Source organism: Salvelinus alpinus, chromosome 27 (assembly GCF_045679555.1).
Source record: "Salvelinus alpinus chromosome 27, SLU_Salpinus.1, whole genome shotgun sequence".
NCBI classification, from domain to species: domain Eukaryota; kingdom Metazoa; phylum Chordata; class Actinopteri; order Salmoniformes; family Salmonidae; genus Salvelinus; species Salvelinus alpinus.
This window is the reverse complement of record NC_092112.1, coordinates 43,924,235-43,946,593: the sequence shown is the minus strand read 5'-3', so window position 1 is coordinate 43,946,593 and position 22,359 is coordinate 43,924,235. Positions and strand designations below refer to the sequence as shown.

Genomic DNA, 22,359 nt, shown 5'->3' with positions numbered 1-22,359 from the left:
ATAAAACAATTAAACACACAAACTATTCAACTACTACCATTTACTCGGCTTGTTTACCAATGAGAGAGAGTGTGTGTGCGCACGCGCACCTTGAGCAGAACCGGGAAGGCAGGTTCGTAAAACTGTCCACACCATAAAGTGACATTTGTTTAGCAATTACCTTAATCCTACCAAGCAGAAAATGTGTTCTGTTGGTGCTAAGCTCGAATACATTTCGTACACACACACACACACACACTAATTAGACAGCTTTTTATTGAGGGGGGTACCAGAAAAAGACTTGGCCGAGTGGCAGGAAAATCTAACAAACAAAAGAACTGTCTGTCCAGGGCTACTTATCCCCATAAATATCTGCTTTAATGATGTAAACAAACTGAATGGGACAGCCTGAACGGTTGGAGAGTGAACGTCTTGTTATAGAATAATAATAGGAATAAGTGACTGTAAATGCCTGGACTGTTCTGAAAGCAGCTGGCACTTGGGAGGCACTTGGAGATGTATAGGCCCTATGTAGGCCCTATGTAGGCCCTATGTAGGCCCTATGTATTGGGCCTACTGTCAAAGCACCCGGAGTACCTCAGCCCAGACATCCCAGGGACACTGTTATGGTTGGCCATCCAAAGCTTTCATAATAACAGGGTCTGTGCTTGGCTCACACACACACATCCCAAACTCTTCTTTTGTTTCATTTTGACATTACTGGGAAAATAACTGATGGTGTTGGACACCAAAGTATTGCATCGGATGTAAATGGCATACCTTTGTTGTCTCTTTCTTCTCCGGCCCCAAATATACATTTCTGTCATTGCTTCATTGTGCCTTCTACATTGCATACCCTGGCATGCATGTGACAGCCCATGTGACAACCCATGTGACAGCCCATGTGTGACCATGCGTGTGTGTTAGGGTTAGGCGATGCCAAAACCTTTGCCCAATTGGGATTATGTACCCATAAAACATTGTGATATATGATGGTATAGGCCCCTATTGGCCAACCATACCTACAGCACGGAATTTAATGCTACAACTGGATGAATCATGATGAAAGATAATGTTGTTGAAAGCCTGGGCAGAGGCTAAGTGCAGGCAAACATTTCCTGATATACCTTTCTGGTGGAGGAGCTTCAGCGTGGAACAGGTTTGTGTGAGTGTGTGTGTGTGTGTGTGTGTGTGTGTGTGTGTGTGTGTGTGTGTGTGTGTGTGTGTGTGTGTGTGTGTGTGTGTGTGTGTGTGTGTGTGTGTGTGTGTGTGTGTGTGTGTGTGTGGCGCATGATGAAGCAGTAACAGTCTGATGATGAACGGTCTTACCGTAGAGAGTTAGGTCATACTTAATGGGCTGGATAGAAACTGTCTCCCGTTTCCAGATCTGGATAATAATTGCTTTATTTGCCTCGTAAAATAATCGGAAACAAAAGAGTATCGTTTGTTCTATCTCTCATAAAGCTGTGATTGAGAGTAGCCTCTGCTTATTGAAAGCGGCAACTTCAGGACAACACCTTCTTGGGCTAGAATATTTTTGGGAAGAGCTACTGTTCCACTTGAACTTGTCTTAAAGATTTGATGATAGTTTATTGGCCATTTGGTTTCATTTCAACCACGCATGGAGGGATTTTCCCGGCCTGTATGGGTCATTTCTTTCTAAATAAGCTTTGATTAAACTTGTCATAACATTTTTCTTACAGGCTATTGGTATTGTTTGTTCTCTCTCATTATTAGTCCCCTGGCTAGCTTACGTTTGTAGGCTATTCAAATAACTTTTTGAGATGGCACTCCGTTACATCCGTTGTCTGATCCGGAGAAAGCCATGCAGAGAATGATGAAAGCGTAGCCTATATGCAGAGCCTATCAAAAGGAGATAGAGAAGGGAATATAGGCTACATTTTTTGAATCAGCTAGACACAAGATAGTGAAGGAGTATCTAACAAAAAAAAGGAATAGGTTTAGGCTATAGCCTAAGGCTCATGTATCAAAGAGAGAGAGAGTTGCAGATTTAAAGCAAGTTGACTGCAATTCTACACATTTTGCCATGGGGCGGAGAGAATATTTAGCAATTTTATAACTCATTTCATGCAATTCTACTCATTTTGCCATGGGGCGGAGAGGAAAATGTGCTGTTTCACAGCTAATTTCCTGCAATTCAAAAAATCGTGCCATAGGGTGAAGAGAAATGTTTAAAGTTTTTAATATGATATCTGAGTGAGACGAACAAAATCAAAATGGGTGCCGGTAATTCGACCATGATTACTAAGTTTAGATAGCTGGCTGCTAGACTAATTTAAAAGAAAATAGCTGACATGTGCTAACTGAGTGACTATCAGTGACTGACATAAGAGAAAAACTGCTGAAGCAAAAACACATTTCAAAATTGCACCTTGTGTATTCTACTATTCTAACCTATAACAGTAAGTTGAGACCCTGACTGAGTCCCCACCCTAAAAAAATGAATATATACAGTAGGGAGAACAAGTATTTGATACACTATAAATAAAATAAATTATAATAAAATGCAAATTAATAACTTAAAAATTATACAATGTGATTTTCTGGATTTTTGTTTTAGATTCCGTCTCTCACAGTTGAAGTGTACCTATGATAAAAATTACAGACCTCTACATGCTTTGTAAGTAGGAAAATCTGCAAAATCGGCAGTGTATCAAATACTTGTTCTCCCCACTGTATATATATATAATTTAAAAAAGTATAACTACTGATCCGAGGAGCCAGTCAGTTGCCCATCCCTGGTGTACACCTACCTGCAGATAGCCGTGGTCGTGTCCTAGGTGTCTGCATCTCCTGTCTGGCGTGAGGTAACATGTGATATCTCTTGGCCTCGTTGACCAGGTCTCGACACGCTTCCGACGTCTTTATTAACTCCTCGTTGTCCACAACGTTCAGCAGGTAGGACGGGTGGATGAAGGGAAGACGCACCACCGCTAACAACTCTGATACATGCTGCAGGAGAAAGAGGGGGGAGAGATAGAGGGAGGGGAAGGGAGGAGGAGAGGAGAGGAGGGTGTAGGGAGGGAGGGAGGGAGATGGGCCAGGAGCAAGAGAAAGGGGAATGGCGTATAAAGCAGAGGGAAGGAGATAGAGAAAGACATGTCAATTTACTATGTGTAGACTACACAAATTAGTCTACAGCAGTACAGATGAAGAATTCCTGGAAGCCTCAAAGAAGCGTTAGATTAGCAACGAATAAACAAACCCAGATATGAGAGTAAATCACACAGACTGTGCTGCCACAGACAACCACTTTCATGTCTGTCTCAGACAACACCACAGTGGCAAATAGAAACACACGCGACTCATTATAAACCGTCTTTACTGTGCAAGTCATGTAATATCTAGAGGAATGGGGAAAGAAAATATCTCATTTGAAGGAAGGAAGGAAGTTTGCAGTAAACTTTGGGATCAGCTGTGTCAGGGTAAGGTGTGTGTGAGAGAGAGAGAGAGAGAGAGAGAGGTTGACAGAGATCTCTACAGCTGGCTCTAAGCCAGAACACGTGTGTGTGTGTGTGTGTGTGTGTGTGTGTGTGTGTGTGTGTGTGTGTGTGTGTGTGTGTGTGTGTGTGTGTGTGTGTGTGTGTGTGTGTGTGTGTGTGTGTGTGTGTGTGTGTGTGTGTGTGTGTGTGTGTGTGTATACTCCTGTGTGTGCATTTGGTGGTGGAGACAGGTGGTCTGCTCTGACATAGGTTGTAGTAGTGACTAGAGTGTGCAATGTGTGTGTGTGCATGCGTGTGCGTGAGAGACGTCCAGAAACCCCCATGGGACTTTTGTCTCTGTCAGAGCTAAACGTTGTAAACAACCCGAGACGACAATGTCCGTAGACACCACAGTACAAAGAATTTGAGCCGTTGACCTCTAGCTCAGCGTTATGACCACTCTGGAAGGATCGTACAGCCTGCCTTAGCATCTCTCTGACATCTGGCTCTATTGTCCTCAACTGATCTTACCAGAGAGGAGAGGAAGGGGAAGGGAAAGAGGAGAGGAGAAGAATAGAGGAGTAAGTAGGAGAGGAGGAAAGGAGAAGAGGAGAAGAAGAGAAAGAGGAGAGGAGTATGCAGGAGAGGAGAGGAGGAGAAGAAGGGGACGAGAGGAGAAGAAGGGAAAGAGAGGAGAGTGTGTTGTTGACATTTGGTTTGTGTGCCTGCAGTTAACACAGTATAGAGACGGGACTATGGGTTTCTCTCCCCCACAAACACAAAACACACAGTATACTCTTTACCTGATCAAACAAACAAGTCGCTGCCTCTCTCTCTCTCCTTTTCTCATGAATATATCGATATGTAAATGAGTGTCATACGTCTAGCTTCACATTTAAAGCCACACAAGACGTATTATATTGTGTATTATCACCCCTTATAGATCATCCCTACCTCCCTCCATCCTGGGTCAGGCCTGACATAGTTTCTGTGTTTGACTGTCTCTCGCTGTCTAAGTGCAGAGTGATGTGTGACAGAGGTGTATTCAATCATCTAAGTGACTCACAGCACAGCTGAGTGGCTATGGAACAGCTGTGAACAAGAAGGGTCTCTCTCTCTCTCGCTCACACACACACACATACGAGCAGAGGCACTCATTAAACGTGGAGAGCCACACGCCAATGCATTCTATACCCACATACATCTGAACAATATAATATTCTGTATCTAAAGAAAAAATGTATATATCACACACACACACACACACACACACACACACACACACACACACACACACACACACACACACACACACACACACACACACACACACACACACACACACACACACACACACACACACACACACACACACACACACACACACACACAGTAGTAGAGAGGGAAACGCAGGCTGGACATTATTCATCTGTGTGTGTGTGTCGTCCTCCCGGCTAGATCTCACCTGTTGTCTGACAGATCGTAGACACAATACCAGATAGATTATCCCTGCCTCAGCTGAAACGCAGCCCATTTACAACTTACAACTGTGTGTGTGGCACCATGCAGTTTTTATATACAAATGATACCTGCATGCTCATATTTATTCACTGTCTGTCACTAAAAAGACCAAACAGCTCACAGTGAAAAATGGACCGTAGAATGTGACTGACACACACACACACTCACAAATACAGCAATCCCCCTAAAGAAAGAACCGAAAGAAGAGAGGGATGAACAAAATACAGACTGCGAGTTCCAAGTGCATGTATGTAAGACAGAGGAGGCTGCTGAGGGGAGGACGGCTCACAATAACGGCCGGAACAGAGAGAATGGAATGGCATCAAAAAAACGGGTAACCCTGTGTTTGAAGTATGTGACACCATTTCACAAAGTCCACTCCAGCCTTTACCACGAGCCCATCCTCCCCAATTAAGGTGTTACCAACCTCCTGTGGTGTAGACTATGTGTAGGCTGTGGGGTTGGAGTTTACTAGAGCGCATAGACATGTTTCGCCTCAGAGCGCCAACAAACTCATTCACCTGGACCAACAAACGTTAATAGGGCTAGGCTCACGCAATGGTTTGTGTGTGTGTTGTGTTCTCCCTCAGGTTAGTGATGTGTGTGTGTGTGTGTGTGTGTGATGAAGGGATGAGGAGAGGTGGTGGGATTGAGGATATGGAAGAGGCAGGCTGCTTGAGACGCCAAGGACACGACCACGGCTATCTACAGGTAGGTATACACAAACACACACACACACACACACACACACACACACACACACACACACACACACACACACACACACACACACACACACACACACACACACACACACACACACACACACACACACACACACACACACACACACACACACACACACACACACACAGCTATTTTGCTCTGAGGGGCAGTTTCAGCATGACTTCACTCAATAACACGCTAGCTAGCTCACCCCTCCCAAATCAGCCTTTTTCCTGTTAATCCATGTAGACAGAGGCCTTCCGGGTGTGTTCTGTGTTGATCTGGCTTTGTAAGGAGAGTTCTTTGTTAAAGAACAATGTATGTTTGGTGAACACGCACTACAGACGGTTGCTAAACCGCAAGGAGGGAGTCTGTCTACACTTATTTTGTGGTGAGGGACAGTCTTTCGTGCTCCAATGTTTATATAACATTGCAGTGTCTTAGAAAACAGATTGGGATAATCAATCTTTTTGGTTCTTCTCTACGCCTGCTGAAAACACATTTGAAAGACCTTCACTAAGAGAAATAAGATAAACACTATTAATATAACATGTAATAACTTTCCATTCATTTAAAAAAAACTTTGCGGGTTCTGAAATGGCAAACGTCAGATGCCCATTGTTATTTTTTGATGTGTGAACTCTTTTCCCAGAGTGTAGTGAATGACTGGCTCTTTATATCTACCAAATCCACCATTAAATGTCACATTAGGGGTCTTTGTCTGTCTCTATGTCGCCCTCTCTCTCCATCTCTCCGTGCCCGACTCTCCGTGCCCGACACTCTGGGTCTCTCTGGGTCTCTGTCTCTCTCTCTTCGGTCTCTCTCTCTTCGGTCTCTCTCTCTTCGGTCTCTCTCTCTTCGGTCTCTCTCTCTTCGGTCTGTCTCTCTTCGGTCTGTCTCTCTTCGGTCTGTCTCTCTTCGGTCTGTCTCTCTTCGGTCTGTCTCTCTGTGTCTGTCTCTCTGTGTCTGTCTCTCTGTGTCTGTCTCTCTGTGTCTGTCTCTCGGTCTCTCTGTGTCTGTCTCTCGGTCTCTCTGTGTCTGTCTCTCGGTCTCTCTGTGTCTGTCTCTCGGTCTCTCTGTGTCTGTCTCTCGGTCTCTCTGTGTCTGTCTCTCTGGTATGCCCGTCTTTCTGTCCGTCGCTGTCTGTCTCTCTGTGTCGGTCTCTCTGTGTCGGTCTCTCTGTGTCGGTCTCTCTGTGTCGGTCTCTCTGTGTCGGTCTCTCTGTGTCGGTCTCTCTGTGTCTCTCGGTCTCTCTGTGTCTCTCGGTATCTCTGTGTCTGTGTCTGTCTCTCTGGTATGCCCGTCACTTCCGTCTCTCTGTGTCTGTGTCTGTCTCTCTGGTATGCCCGTCACTTCCGTCTCTCTGTCCGTCGCTGTCTGTCTCTCTGTGTCTGTCTCTCTGTGTCTGTCTCTCTGTGTCTGTCTCTCTGTGTCTGTCTCTCTGTGTCTGTCTCTCTGTGTCTGTCTCTCTGTGTCTCTCGGTCTCTCTGTGTCTCTCGGTCTCTCTGTGTCTCTCGGTCTCTCTGTGTCTCTCGGTCTCTCTGTGTCTCTCGGTCTCTCTGTGTCCGTCTCTCTGGTATGCCCGTCGCTTCCGTCTCTCTGGTATGCCCGTCGCTTCCGTCTCTCTGTCCGTCGCTTCCGTCTCTCTGTCCGTCGCTTCCGTCTCTCTGTCCGTCGCTTCCGTCTCTCTGTCCGTCGCTTCCGTCTCTCTGTCCGTCGCTTCCGTCTCTCTGTCCGTCGCTTCCGTCTCTCTGTCCGTCCGTCTTGTTCTCTCGCTCTCTGTCTTGTTCTCTCGCTTTCTGTCTTGTTCTCTCGCTCTCTGTCTTGTTCTCTCGCTCTCTGTCTTGTTCTCTCGCTCTCTGTCTTGTTCTCTCGCTCTCTGTCTTGTTCTCTCGCTCTCTGTCTTGTTCTCTCGCTCTCTGCTCTCGCTCTCTGTCTCTGTCTTGTTCTCCCTCTCGCGTGAGTCTTGCACAAACCCATTATTAATGCTCAAACACTCTCTATCTCTCTCTCTATCTCTGGCTCTCAGCGATGTCCAGCCCCCTGTTTCTGTTTCCTCACTCTAGAAGGAAAATTGCATATTATTTACTCAGCCCCCGTCACACACACACACACACACACACACACACACACACACACACACACACACACACACACACACACACACACACACACACACACACACACACACACACACACACACATACATACAGCCCCCAGCGTTTGGTGTTTTTCTCCCTCCTCTCAGAGAGTGTCAGCCCTGTGACAATTGGCCCTGACGTGTCATTAAAAAATATCACAGGTTCCAGGGGAGCAATTTCCACTGCACTCTTTTTCCAAATGGCAGGAGAGAGGGACGTGGGGAGGTGTGGAGGGAGGGAGAGGAAAGGTGAAAATTAGCTTGTGGTGAGCAGAGCGTGTCAACTCAAATGCTGGGGTCAGTTTCTCTTGTGGAAAGAACCTCCCGCTCCTCCTTCACGCCCTCTCATCCCCTCTCCTTTACTCCCTAACCTTCACTCCTCTTCTCTCCCCTCCTTCACTCCTCTCCTCTACCCTCCTCTCTCTAGTGGCAGTAGTTTTAGTGTGTCTATCTGTCACACATGGCCCAGAGATTTGAGACTGGCCCTGAGCTCCATCACAGCTCCACTCCTATAATGTCATGGCACACAGCAGAGAGAGCATCACTGAAAATCGGATTCCTACTGAGCACAGGGACACTGGGGCCCCTCTCCTCTCACTGTCTCGCTTTCCTTCTCCCTCTCGCTCTCTAAATGTCACCTTTGGGAAGGTGTTATTGTGAGTAAACAAAACCAGAGACCCAAGTCTAAAGCTGTGACCCAAAAGGAAGCAGCCGCAAATAGGAATGAGCAGCAACTCACCATTGGGTCCTGACCCTCCATTTGAGAAACCGCTGACTGCTATAAGGTATTCGTTTTTTTATCTCTGACTAAGCAACAAGGAGACAGAGAAGAGGGAGGAAAGGAGGAATAGGAGTGGACGGCAGGTGAAATGTCTGTCCGTTTCACGAACCCCTCTGATTCGCTGTTCTCTCCTGTCCAATAGGCTGTGAGATGAATGCTGACCTGAGAGGAAGTGAACTGGTCAAAGCCTTTCTGACTGACTTTGATCCTCAGAAGAGCAAGAGGTCCTTGTGTGTGTGAAACCGCCCCAAACACACACCAAACCATTACCCCCCCCTACAGTACGTCCTAGTTTCATTGTTGTGCTGATCACATCCCCGAATCCGTTTTTCTACACCAGAATCCCTCACATCTTTGACAAGAGCTCAGAAAAGGTCACAATAAGTTGAAAGCTAGTGCTGTGTAGAGACAGAAACTCTCAGTTGTGTATGTTCCAAGTCTTACCATCATCCTCTAGGCCATTTGAAGTACCTTTAGCTATATTTATAACCACTCTACCTCCTCTAGACACATTAAAAACGCTGCTACAGGACTCACGGTCCTCATTCTCTCTCTACCTGTACCTAACTTCTCTGCCCTGCACCTGAAAAAATGAGGCACCTGTAAAACGACGGAGACTCGTTCTTAAGCTTTTACATAAAAGAAAAGTGGGTACTGATCATGTCCAATGACGACAATATCCGCGAGAGGGAATCCGCTTGCTTTCGGTAGGTTAGATGTACAGTCAATACCTGTGATACAGTGTGAACATTCTCAGTGAACCCACTGGTGCAGGGAGCTTCCCTTCATCTGCAGTTGATTGTGTTGGGGTTTCGGGCTGTCTTGAAAGGCAACGAAAATGCTATCCGATGATGTCATATCCCTGAGATATGTATCGTCCACTTAGGTCTGGGTACCAGTCGTCTTAGCTAACATTCCACTCCTTCCCTCTCCTGTCATTTGCCAAAACTCCTCACCGCTCAAGGAGTGGAATGTTAGCTAAGAAGACTAGCTCAACAGAGACGGCAACCAGGCTTGTGTCCACTAGGTCACACTCAGTGTTAGGGAGTAGTGAACAACATGTCATTTAACTAGTAATTAAATTACGTTTTGCAGTAGCTTGGTGGTAGTTGAACTCAATTCAAATATTGGTAGTGTTTTCAGTAGTTACTTGTTACTAGTTACTACATAACTTTCTTTGCCATGTAGTGGTGTACGGCACACTACTTTTAAATGTTTTATTCAGTTCCTTTCTTTTTCGGCATCAGACCTGCCTATAAAGCTCACTTGAAACACCATTTGTGTGTTTAATAAGATACATTACATTTAAGTTAACATATGACCACAGAGTGATCTTGTTTTTGCAATTTGTATCCTATAGCAATTAAGATTTAGATATGATAAGTAGTATGGACGTAGTGAACTTCTTTTTCAAGGTAACTTTACTTAAGTACAGTAAATACTGCATTTCTTAAGGGTAACTATACTTAAGTACAGTAAATACTGCATTTCTTAAGGGTAACTTTACTTAAGTACAGTAAATACTGCATTTCTTAAGGGTAACTTTACTTAAGTACAGTAAATACTGCATTTCTCAAGGGTAACTTTAGCATAGCTTAACTTCTTCCAGTATAAAGTAATTGGTATCTTGGTAAACTATATATTTTCAGAGTAGCTTCCCCGACACTGGTCACACTTCAACAAATAAGACTGGTGGTTGATACGTCTCAGGGTCAATACATCACTATCGACTAACCAACCTCCATGAATGTGGAAGAAGAGGACATGGATTGGAGAGGAGCTCACTGCAGGATACAAACCTTTATGGATCCAACACTAACTCTGCAACCCAATTCTGAGTGATGATACTGTAAACAGATGATGATGTTGTCAGAACAGCATTACGTCCTGATTAACCAGGTTAGCTCAACAGTGGCACTCCCACAACAAACCAGGCCATACAGTACACTACAGTCGAGTAGCCATAAACGCTGAATGAACATGTTGAAAATGGACCAGTACAAATTCGACCACTGCTTTTACCTTTTAGCGACAGAAGTGCCATTTTACGCAGAAGGGGCAGACATACGCCGTTCTTTTGGCGAATGTAGTCATTGGAGAAGAAACAGGACGAGCTTCGCTTGAGACTATCCTATCAACGGGCCCTGAAAAACTTGAATATCCTGTTTAATGCTTTTCGACCTGTCCCCAAATTAATATAATTGGTTCAGAGTTTGTTTTGATATTTCAATCTGCGTGTCCTGATCGTATCTGGTGTGAGGGTACAAAATCAACATGCACACGTCCGGTTTGGTTAGCATGTTCGCTTTCAGATTTGATATGTGCTGAGAGAACGACAGTGTACTGTCTAGCCATACTCCCAAGTACTTGTATGAGGTGACTACCCTAGACCCACTCCAATTCACATACCACAGATGACAATCTCTCAATTGCATTCCACACTGCCCTCTCGTACCTGGATAAGAGGAACATGTATGTGTGAGGACCGACGCTGGGAGACGAGAAGCAAGTACAGGAAGTGAATATTTAATAAATAACCGACATGAAACAAAACAAGGACAGCGCCTGGAAAAGGGGAACAAAAACGACATTAATGCTGACACGGGGATGGCAATGAATAAGGGGAGGCAATGAATAAGTGATGGAGTCCACGTGAGTCCATTGAAGAGCTGATGCGCGTAATGACGTTGACAGGTGTGCGTAATGATGGGCCACCTGATGCTCTCGAGCACCAGAGGGGGAGCGGAAGCAGGCGTGGCAGTACCCCGCCCTCTAGGGGCGCCACCCGGGCATTCCAACCTAGGGGGGAGCCTGACAGGCCGGCCGAGGCGTGGGAGCCCGACGAGCCGGCCTAGGCGTGGGAGCCCGACGAGGCGTGGGAGCCCGACGAGCCGGCCGAGGCGTGGGAGCCCGACGAGCCGGCCGAAGTATGATGTGGGAGCCAGACGAGCCGGCCTAGGTATGACATGGGATGTGAGCCTGCCGTGCCATCCGAGGCAAGAAAACCTCTCGAGCCAGCTAAGCAATGGAAGCCTGACGAGCCAGCTGAGGCACCCCTGGTTCCTTCGGCAGCGGCACCCGAACCCGACGTCACCAACAAAAAACTAAAAACTCCCTGATGCTTCCAATATTGTGGTGTCAGCATTCTGTGAGGACCGACACTGGGAGACGAGAAGCAAGTACATATTTTATGAATATTTAATAAATAACCGACATGAAACAAAACAAAGACAGCATCTGGACAGGGGGAACAAAAACGACATTAATGCTGACACAGGGATGAAACTGAGAAATTGACATTCATAGGGGAGGCAATCAATAAGTGATGGAGTCCAGGTGAGTCCCATGAAGCGCTGATGCGCGTAACGATGGTGACAGGTGTGCGTAATGATGGGCCGCATGGCGCCCTCGAGCGCCAGAGAGGGGGAGCGGGAGCAGGCGTGACAGTATGTGAGAATGCTGTTCATTGACTACAGCTCAGCATTCAACACCATAGTGCCCTCCAAGCTCATCACTAAGCTCAGGACCCTGGGACTAAACACCTCCCTCTGCAACTGGATCCTGGACTTCCTGGCGAGCCGCCCCCAGGGGGTTGAGGGTAACTACACATCTGCCACATTGACCCACAACACGGGGCCCCTCAGAGGTGCGCGCTTAGTACCTTCCTGCACTCCCTGGTCACACACAACTGCTTGGCCGTGCACGACTCCAACATCATCATTAAGTTTGCTGATGACACAACGGTGGTAGGCCTGATCACAGACGATGATGAGACAGCCTATAGGGAAGAGGTCAGAGACCTGGCAGTGTGGTGCCAGGACAACAACCTCTCCCTCAACGTCAGCAAGACAAAGGAACTGATTGTGGACTACATGAAATGGAGTTCCGAGCACCCCCCCGTCCACATCGACGGGGCTGTAGTGGAGTGGATTGGGAGCTTCAAGTTCCTCGGTGTCCACACACACCAATACAGTCGTGAAAATGGCACGACAACGCCTCTTCCCCCTCAGGAGACTGAAAAGATTTGTCATGGCCTTCAGATCCTCACAAAGTTATACAGCTGCACCACTGAGAGCATATTTACTGGCTGCATTTTCGCTTGGTATGGCAACTGATTGGCATCCGACCGCAAGGCGCTACAGATGGTGGTACATAACTGGGGCCGAGCTCCCTGCCATCCAGAACCTCTATATCAGGCGGTGTCAGAGGAAGACCAAGAAAAAGAATACCCCAGCCACCCAAGCCATAGACCACGGATCATCAACTACATTCAGCCGCGGACCGATATTTTCTTGAGCGGATAGACTGCAAATTGACCACAAGTAGCCACAACAGATAAAACAATCATTTCAAACCTTGCTTACATTTGTATACGATCACAAATCTCTCTCTCTTATGTGTGGGAATACTTTGGAACAGATTTCCAAATGAAAAATCACTGAGAGCTGATTTGCTGGTGTTTTTACAGTCTTATGTCCTCGCCTGGGGTAGAATACCTCATGATAAGCTGACCACACTATCTTCCAAGAGAGTTCACATCTATATTATTCGTAGCAGTCTATTTACTACCACAAACCGATGCTGGCACTAAGAACGCCACACACACAAACTTTCACAATCTTCAACATACGCTGCTGCTACTCTGTTTATTATCTATCCTGATTACCTCGTCACTTTCACACCTACCAACATGTACCCCTGCACATTGACTCGGTACCGGTACTCCTTTGTACATAGCCTCGCTATTGGTATTTATTGTGTTACTATTTTCTATTTTTTATTTACTTTGTAACTCTGCATATTGGGAAAGGTCTCGTAAGTAAGCATTTCACGCTAACGTCTACAACTGTTGTACTCGGCGCATGTGAGAAATACAATTTGATTTGAACCACTCCCTCCTCTCTACCCTCCCTGCCTTACCTGTACTCTGGAGGTGGGGTCTCGTTTGATCCAATTGATTGCAGTCTCGTAGACCAGTTCCTCAGTCTTGGTATTGAGGCTGTCATTTGACAGGTAGGCCACCAGGTCCTCCTTGGACACATTCAGAATCTCCTCCTGACCTGCCGCCTAGAAAACAAAGATTTTGAAACTTGATTGGGATAAAAATCCAGTTTTTAATCATGTTTGGTAGGTGGTATGGTCTTTGTTTATGAACATCTCATAAATTCATTCATGTAATTCATTCCTCATTCAGTAAATCCACCTACCTCAGGGAAGTTCTGGAGTGCAAAGGCTTTGGCCATGTTGTGGAGCTCTGTACATCGCATAGCCTCAGCCATGCCCAGCACACCTAGACAGTTCCCTGCTGTTAGCTGTTTCTCTGCAGAGAGAGAGGAGAGAGAGAAAAGGTGGCGAAAGGAGATGGGAGAGAGGAGAGGGTGAGAGAAAGAGAGGGGGAGAGGAAGAGAGGAGTGAGGCGAGAGGGAGAGAGAGGGGGGAAAAGGGGAGAGATGGAGAGATTGTCATTCACACATCCATTAAAAAGTCAGGATGGGGGGGGGGAGAGAAAGAGGGGAGAGCTTTGGTCTATCTGTGTGTATATCTGGGGCTAGGGAGAGAGTGTAATAACTCAAACAGCTCAAGGGACAAACAACAAGGGGAATCGATCGCTAGGTGCCCACTGAGCAGGGCCAGGAGACTGGGAAGGCATAGCAGGGATTAGTACTGCAGGTCCAGACGTTTCTCACACACACACACACACACACACACACACACACACACACACACACACACACACACACACACACACACACACACACACACACACACACACACACACACACACACACACACACACACACACACACACACACACACACACACACACACACACACACACCCCTGGGCTGTGGCCCACAGTGTGAGGCCTGATCAAATGAGACATTGGTACTGACCACCACCAGATCTCCCATCTATAAGCACAGAGCACTACAAGTGTGTGTGTGTGTGTGTGTGTGTGTGTGTGTGTGTGTGTGTGTGTGTGTGTGTGTGTGTGTGTGTACCAGCTGCCTATACAATTATCACCAGGAAAGATCGTGGAGAATCTCACCACTACAAGACCAAAATATAATAATAAAAGATGTGAGAAAGTGTCTGTTAAAGTCTAAAGTTAACTCAGTGTGTTGAAGCTGAATAGGGAAACAAAGCCTTCTGAAACGAATACAGCTGTAGTCTGTTCGAGCAGATGTGAGCAGATGTGTTTTTACTGTTTCTGAGAGAGAGCGAGAAGTCTAAGGGGGCGTGAGAATGTGTAAAATAACTAGAGCTAGACCAATCAATACCTTTACAGAGCTGTCTCTATATCTAATCAATATTAAACGAGGTTGAAATGTGTTTGGTATTCTTATTTGGTTTGATCTTAATTGATTCCACAGGTACCATTCATTCAGGTTCATTTGTGTCGGTCTTCAGATGGCGCCGGAGGGGATGGCTGCAATTTTACAGGCTCCTAACCAATTGTGCTATTTTGTTAGTTTTTTTCGCATTGTTTAACTTCTCTAGGGTAGGGGGCAGCATTCGGAATTTTGGATGAAAAGCATGCCCAAATTAAACTGCCAGCTACTCATCCCCAAAAGATAAGATATGCATATTATTAATATATTTGGATAGAAAACACTCTGACGTTTCTAAAACTGTTTGAATCATGTCTGTAACTATAACAAGAACTTATGTAGCAGGTGAAACCCCAAGGACAAACCATTCAGATTTTTTTTGTTTGAGGTCACCCTGTTTTCAATGAGTTTTCATTGGGAATCCAGATTTCTAAGGGACTTGCTTGCAGTTCCTACCGCTTCCACTGGATGTCACCAGTCTTTAGAAATTGGTTGAGGTTATTCCTTTGTGTAATGAAGAAGTACGGCCATCTTGAAAAAGTGTCACTTCATGTGTACTGTTTGATAGAGGCGCAAGACCAGAAAGCATGCTTGAGTTTGTTTTCTTCCTGTATTGAACACAGATCTTCAATTTTATCGATTATTTACTTTAAAAAATGCCTAAAGTTGTATTACAAAAGTAGTTTGAAACGTTTTGGCAAAGTTTACAGGTAACTTTTGAGATATTTTGTCGTCACGTTGCGCAGGTTGGAACCAGTGTTTTTCTGGATCAAACGCGCCAAATAAATGGACATTTTGGATATATATTGACGGAATTAATCGAACAAAAGAACCATTTGTGATGTTTATGGGACATATTGGAGTGCCAACAACAGAAGCTCGTCAAAGGTAAGGCATGAATAATATTTTTATTTCTGCGTTTTGTGTCGCGCCAGCAGGGTTGAAATGTTTTCTCTCTTTTGTTTACTATGGTGCTATGCTCAGATAATAGCATCGTATGCTTTCGCCGAAAAGCCTATTTGAATTCTGACATGTTGGCTGGATTCAAAACACGTGTAGCTTTAATTTGGTATCTTTCATGTTATGATTTAATGAAAGTTAGATTTTTATAGTAATTAATTAGAATTTGGCGCGCTGCATTTTCTCTGGCTTTTGGCCAAGTGAGACAGTAGCGTCCCGCCTAAACTCAGATTGTTGGATATAAATATGAACTTTACCGAACAAAACATATATGTATTGTGTAACATGAAATCCTATGAGTGTCATCTGATGAAGATCATCAAAGGTTAGTGATTAATTTTAACTCTATTTCTGCTTTTTGTCACTTCTCTCTTTGGCTGGAAAAATGACTGAGTATTTCTGTGGCTATGTACTGACCTAACATAATCGCAAGGTGTGCTTTCGCCGTAAATCCGTTTTGAAATCAGACACTTTGGTTGGATTAACGAGAGGTTTATCTTTAAAATGGTGTATAATGCTTGTATGTTTGAGGAATTTTAATTATGAGATTTCTGTTGTTTTGAATTTGGCACCCTGCAATGTCACTGGCTGTTGGTTAGGTGGGACGCTACCGTCCCACATACCCTAGAGAAGTTAAATCATTTTGAACATAATGTTGCTGCTACAGTCTCTTATGACCAAAAAGATCTTCTGGTCATCAGAACAACGATTACTTACCTCGAACTGGAAAAATATTTTTTCTTTAATGAGTCCGACGCAAAGGATATACTGCTTCCCGGAGACCAGGCCCACATCCCCGTAATTCGTGTGAAGAAAAGACGGAAATACAGGAGGTCTGGGTGCCTTGTGAGAATTCATCGGCAAGTGAGTAAATCACCACTACCCTCTGTATTATTGGCCAACGTGCAATCATTGGAAAACAAACTGGACGATCTACTACGATTAAGACTGTCCTACCAACAGGACATTAGAAACTGTAATATCTTATGTTTCACCGAGACTTGGCTGAACGATGACACAGATAATATAGAGCTGACTGGCTTCTCAGTGCATCGGCAGAACAGAGCAGCTACGTCTGGTAAGAAGAGGGGCGGGGGTGTGTGTCTATTTGTCAATAACTGCTGGTGCGCGATGTCTAATATTAAAGAAGTCTCGAGGTATAACTCACCTGAGGTGACTCGCTCAATACGGAAGTCTCAGATGGCGCGGATGCTACGCTACAGGACTGTTTTGCTAGCACAGACTGGAATATGTTACGGGATTCATCCAATGGCATTGAGGAGTATACCACCTCAGTCATCGGCTTCATCAATAAGTGCATCGACGACGTCGTCCCCACAGTGAAGGTACGTACAGGTGAAGTCGTAAGTTTACATACACCTTAGCCAAATACATTTAAACTCAGTTTTTCACAATTCCTGACATTTAATCCAAGTAAAAATCCCCCGTCTTAGGTCAGTTAGGATCACCACTTTATTTTATGAATGTGAAATGTCAAAATAATAGTAGAGAGAATGATTTCAGGTTTTATTTCTTTCATCACATTCCCAGTGGGTCAGAAGTTTACATACACTCAATTAGTATTTGTTGGCATTGCCTTTAAATTGTTTATCTTGGGTCAAACGTTTCGAGTAGCCTTCCACAGGCTTCCCACAATAAGTTGGGTGAATTTTGGCCCATTCCTCCTGACAGAGCTGGTGTAACTGAGTCAGGTTTGAAGGCCTCCTTGATCGCACACGCTTTTTCAGTTCTGCCCACACATTTTCTATAGGATGGAGGTCAGGGCTTTGTGATGGCCACTCCAATACCATGACTTTGTTGTCCTTAAGCCATTTTGCCACAACTTCGGAAGTATGGCTTGGGGTCATTGTCCATTTGGAAGACCCATTTGCTACCAAGCTTTAACTTCCTGACTGATGTCTTGAGATGTTGCTTTAATATATCCACATAATTTTCCTTCTTCAAGATGCCATCTATTTTGTGAAGTGCACCAGTCCCTCCTGCAGTAAAGCACCCCCACAACATGATGCTGCCACCCCCGTGCTCCACGGTTGAGATGGTGTTTGCAAGCCTCCCCCTTTTTCCTCCAAACATAACGATGGTCATTATGGCCAAACAGTTCTATTTTTGTTTCATCAGACCAGAGGACATTTCTCCAAGATTTCTTTTGATTTTCCCATGATGTCAAGCAAAGAGGCACTGAGTTTGAAGGTAGGCCCTGAAATACATCCACAGGTACACCTCCAATTGACTCAAATGATGTAAATTAGCCTATCAGAAGCTTCTAAAGCCATGATATTATCTGGAATGTTCCAAGCTGTTTAAAGGCACAGTCAACTTAGTGTATGTAAACTTCCGACTTCAACTGTACATTTCCCAACCAGAAGCCATGGATTACAGGCAACATCCGCACCGAATTAAAGGCTAGAGCTGCCGCTTTCAAGGAGCGGGACAATAATCTGACGCTTATAAGAAATCCCGCTATGCCCTCAGATGAACCATCAAACAGGCAAAGCATCAATACAGGACTAAGATTGAATCCTACGACACCGGCTCTGACGCTCGTCGGATGTGTCAGGGCTTGAAAGCTATTGAGTTTGAGTTTATTTTTTACAAGGACAGTGCACATTAATCAACATTTCAGTAAAAGTACCGGAGCGAGCTGCCCAGTGACACAAGCCTACCAGACGAGCTAAATGCCTTTTATGTTCTCTTTGAGGCAAGCAACACTGAAGCATGCATGAGAGCACCAGCTGTTCCAGACGACTGTGTGATCACGTTCTCCGTAGCCGATGTGAGCAAGACCTTTAAACAGGTCAACATTCACAAAGCCGAGGGGTCAGATGGATTACCAGGACGTGTACTCAGAGCATGCGAAGACAACTGGCAGGTGTCTTCGCTGACATTTTCAACCTCTCCCTGGCCGAGTCTGTAATACCTACATGTTTCAAACAGACCACCATAGTTCATGTGACCAAGAAAGTGAAGGTAACCTGCCTAAATGATTACCGCCCCGTAACACTCACGTCGGTATCCATGAAGTGCTTGAAAGGCTGTTCATGGCTCACATCAACACCATCATGCCATAAACCCTAGACCCAATCCAATTCGCATACTGCCCCAACAGATTCACAGATGACGCAAAGATTTTTTGGGGCGGTATTTTTCTTAAAACTGCATTGTCGGTTAAGGGCTTGTAAGTAAGCATTTCACTGTAAGGTCTACACCTGTGGTATTCGGCGCATGTGACAAATAACATTTGATTTTGTTTGATCTCAATAGTACTCCACACTGCCCTTTCCCACCTGGACAAGAGGAACCCGTATGTGTTCATTGACTACAGCTCAGCGTTCAACACCATAGTGCCCACAAAGCTCATCACTAAGCTAAGGACCCGGGGACTAAACACCTCCCTCTGCAACTGGATAATGGACTTCCTGATGGGCTGCCCCCAAGGGGTAAGGGTAGGCAACAACACATCTGACACGCTGATCCTCAACACTGGGGCCCCTCAGGAGTGCGTGCTTAGTCCCCTCCTGTACTCCCTGTTCACCCACAACTACAGTACGTGGCCAAGCATGACTCCAACACCATCATTAAGTTTGCTGACGACACAACAGTGGTCCAGTAGGCCTGATCACCGACAAGGCAGCCTATAGTGAGGAGGTCAGAGCCCTGGCAGTATGATGCCAGGAAAACAATCTCTCTCTCAATGTGAGCAAGACAAAGTAGGTGGAGGGCTGAACAGGCACCCATTAACATTGACGGGGCTGTAGTGGAGTGGGTCGAGAGTTTCAAGTTCCTTGGTGTCCACATCACCAACAAACTATCACGGTCCAAACACACCAGGACAGTTGTGAAGAGGGCACAACAACACCTTTTCCCCCTCAGGAGACTGAAAATATTTGGCATGGGTCCCCATATCCTCAAAACGTTCTACAGCTGCACCATCGAGAGCATCCTGACCAGTTGCATCTCTGCCTGGTATGGCAACTGCTCGGCATCTGACCGTAAGGTGCTACAGAGGGTAGTGCCTACGGCCCAGTACATCACTCTGGGGCCAAGCTTCCTGACATCCAGGACCTACATACTAGGCGGTGTCAGAGGAAGGCCCAAAAAATTGTCAAAGACTCCAGTCACCTAAGTCATAGACTGTTCTCTCTGCTACCGCCTGGCAAGCGGTACCGGATCACCAAGTCTAGGACCAAAAGGCTTCTTAACAACTTCTACCCCCAAGACATAAGACTGCTGAACAACACTGCTAATATTCACTGTTTATTATCTATGCATAGTCACCTTACAAATGATCTCAAATAACCTGTACCCTCGCACATTGACTCTGCACCGGTACCCCCTGTATACAGTATAGCCTCGTTATTGTTATGTAAATGTACTGTGTTACTTTTTGATTGATTAGATTTTTTTTTACTTTAGTTTATTTTGTCAATCTTTTTTAAACTCTATTTCTTGAACTGCATTGTTGGTTAAGGGCTTGTAAGTAAACATTTCACTGTAAGGTCTATACCGGTTGTATTCGGCGTATGTGACAAAAATATATATTTTAAGAGAGTCTGTGCAGTATCCATCTGTTATTATATGGCGTGTGTGTGTGCGTGTTGCATGGTGTGCAATATCTCATAAACTCAGTGAAGCAGATTGCAGACATAGTGAATAAAGGAGTTTTATTCCAGGCTCTGGAAGGTTCCATAAATCCGTAAAGGATTTTAAATCCGGTTGTAAATCCTCCCACGTTTCATTTCTTGTGACTTGAAGTTGTTCTAATATGATGGACAAAATAATATGTTAAATAAGTTGAGGTGTGTTTGTCACACTAAAAAAATCTGATGAACTCAATGCACCATGGCCAAAATTAATTTATTTTGCATCTCTTCAGTACATTTGTTGCGAACTTCAATATCCCTGACATGATATCAATGTCTTTGTTCCAAGGTTATACACTGTACCAGCATTATGTCTCTATTCTAACATGCTCAAATGTCATGAATCATGTTCTCAGATTGAAGTCTTTAACTACACTACAGACGGTTTCCATGTTTTTCACAAGTCCATATCGTCGGACGAAATGTGAAAAACAAATCGATATTTATTTTCACTGTCTTCCCCCTCCCTTTTACTGCTCTGACCTTTTTCATCCCATTGCCAGACATCCTATCCTTGTCTTAGAGCTCTCTCCACATCTCCCCAACCATCTCTATTAAATGGTAGGTATAATCTGACATTTACCGTCTCCCAGTCCCTTGACCTCCTAAACCCATGAGTACGCATTTGCTCCTCAGTTGACCCCGGGGCTTTCCCTGCCACCCATCCAAACACCCCTCCCCCAACCTCCTTTTCCAAGACCCATATCCTCTCCCTTCCTCCCCACCGTGTGTAGGCATCGATCGGTCTGTGGGTTCTATCATAGCTTACGCTGGAGGATTTGACATATAACTGACAATTGTTCCCTGACCTTTTGTCCTGGCGCCTCCCAACTCCTGAGGGCCGAGAGAAGAGAGAGAGAGCTAGAGACAGACCAAGAGACAAACCGAGATAGGGAGCAAAATTATGTCTCTCTCTTTTACTTCGGGGGGGGAACTTACGCTAAATTTGGACACCTGTCAGAAAGGGTGCGAGGGAATATGTGCCAAAGACAGAAACTTAGGCTTAGTGTGATGAGACACCAACTTACCCACATCCCCCCACACCCTACAGTTGAAGTCAGAAGTTTACATACACTTAGGATGGAGGCATTAAAACTTGTTTTTCAACCACTCCACAAATTTCTTATTAAACTATTGTTTTAGCAAGTCGGTTAGGACATCTACTTTGTGCATGACAAGTAATTTTTCCAACAATTGTTTACAGACAGATTATTTCACTTATAATTCACTGTATAATAATTCCAGTGGGTCAGAAGTTTACATACACTAAGTTGACTGTGCCTTTAAACAGCTTGGAAAACATCAGAAAATTATGTCATGGCTTCAGAAGCTTCTGATAGGCTAATTGACATAATTTGAGTCAATTTGAGGTGTACCTGTGGATGTATTTCAAGGCCTACCTTCAAACTAAGTGCCTCTTTGCTTGACATCATGGAAAAATTGAAAAAAATTAGCCAAAACCTCAGATTTCTTTTTTTTTTTAGACCTCTACAAGTCTGGTTCATCCTTGGGAGCAATTTCCAAATGCCTGAAGGTACCACGTTCATCTGTACAAACAATAGCACACAAGCATAAACACCATGGGACCACGCAGCCGTCATACCGCTCAGGAAGGAGACGCGTTCTGTCTCGAAGAGATGAACGTACTTTGGTGCGAAAAGTGCAAATCAATCCCAGAACAACAGCAAAGGACCTTGTGAAGATGCTGGAGGAAACAGGTACAAAAGTATCTATATCCACAGTAAAACGAGTCCTATATCGACATAACCTGAAAGGCCGCTCAGCAAGGAAGAAGCCACTGCTCCAAAACCGCCAT

The 22,359-nt window shown here is 45.0% G+C and overlaps 1 protein-coding gene across 2 annotated transcripts in view; it reads right to left on the bottom strand.

Annotated features, from left to right (window-relative positions):
* Positions 1 to 22,359, bottom strand: part of LOC139556636 (kelch-like protein 29) — a 325,217-nt gene that overhangs the window by 57,274 nt on the left and 245,584 nt on the right. For both annotated transcript variants that reach the window (XM_071370836.1, XM_071370835.1), the window contains exons 8-10: positions 13,798 to 13,910; positions 13,511 to 13,657; positions 2,754 to 2,952 (exon numbers count right to left, since the gene is read on the bottom strand). In XM_071370836.1, coding sequence (XP_071226937.1) covers positions 2,754 to 2,952; positions 13,511 to 13,657; positions 13,798 to 13,910 — 459 coding nt within the window. The remainder of the gene's footprint in view (positions 1 to 2,753; positions 2,953 to 13,510; positions 13,658 to 13,797; positions 13,911 to 22,359) is intronic.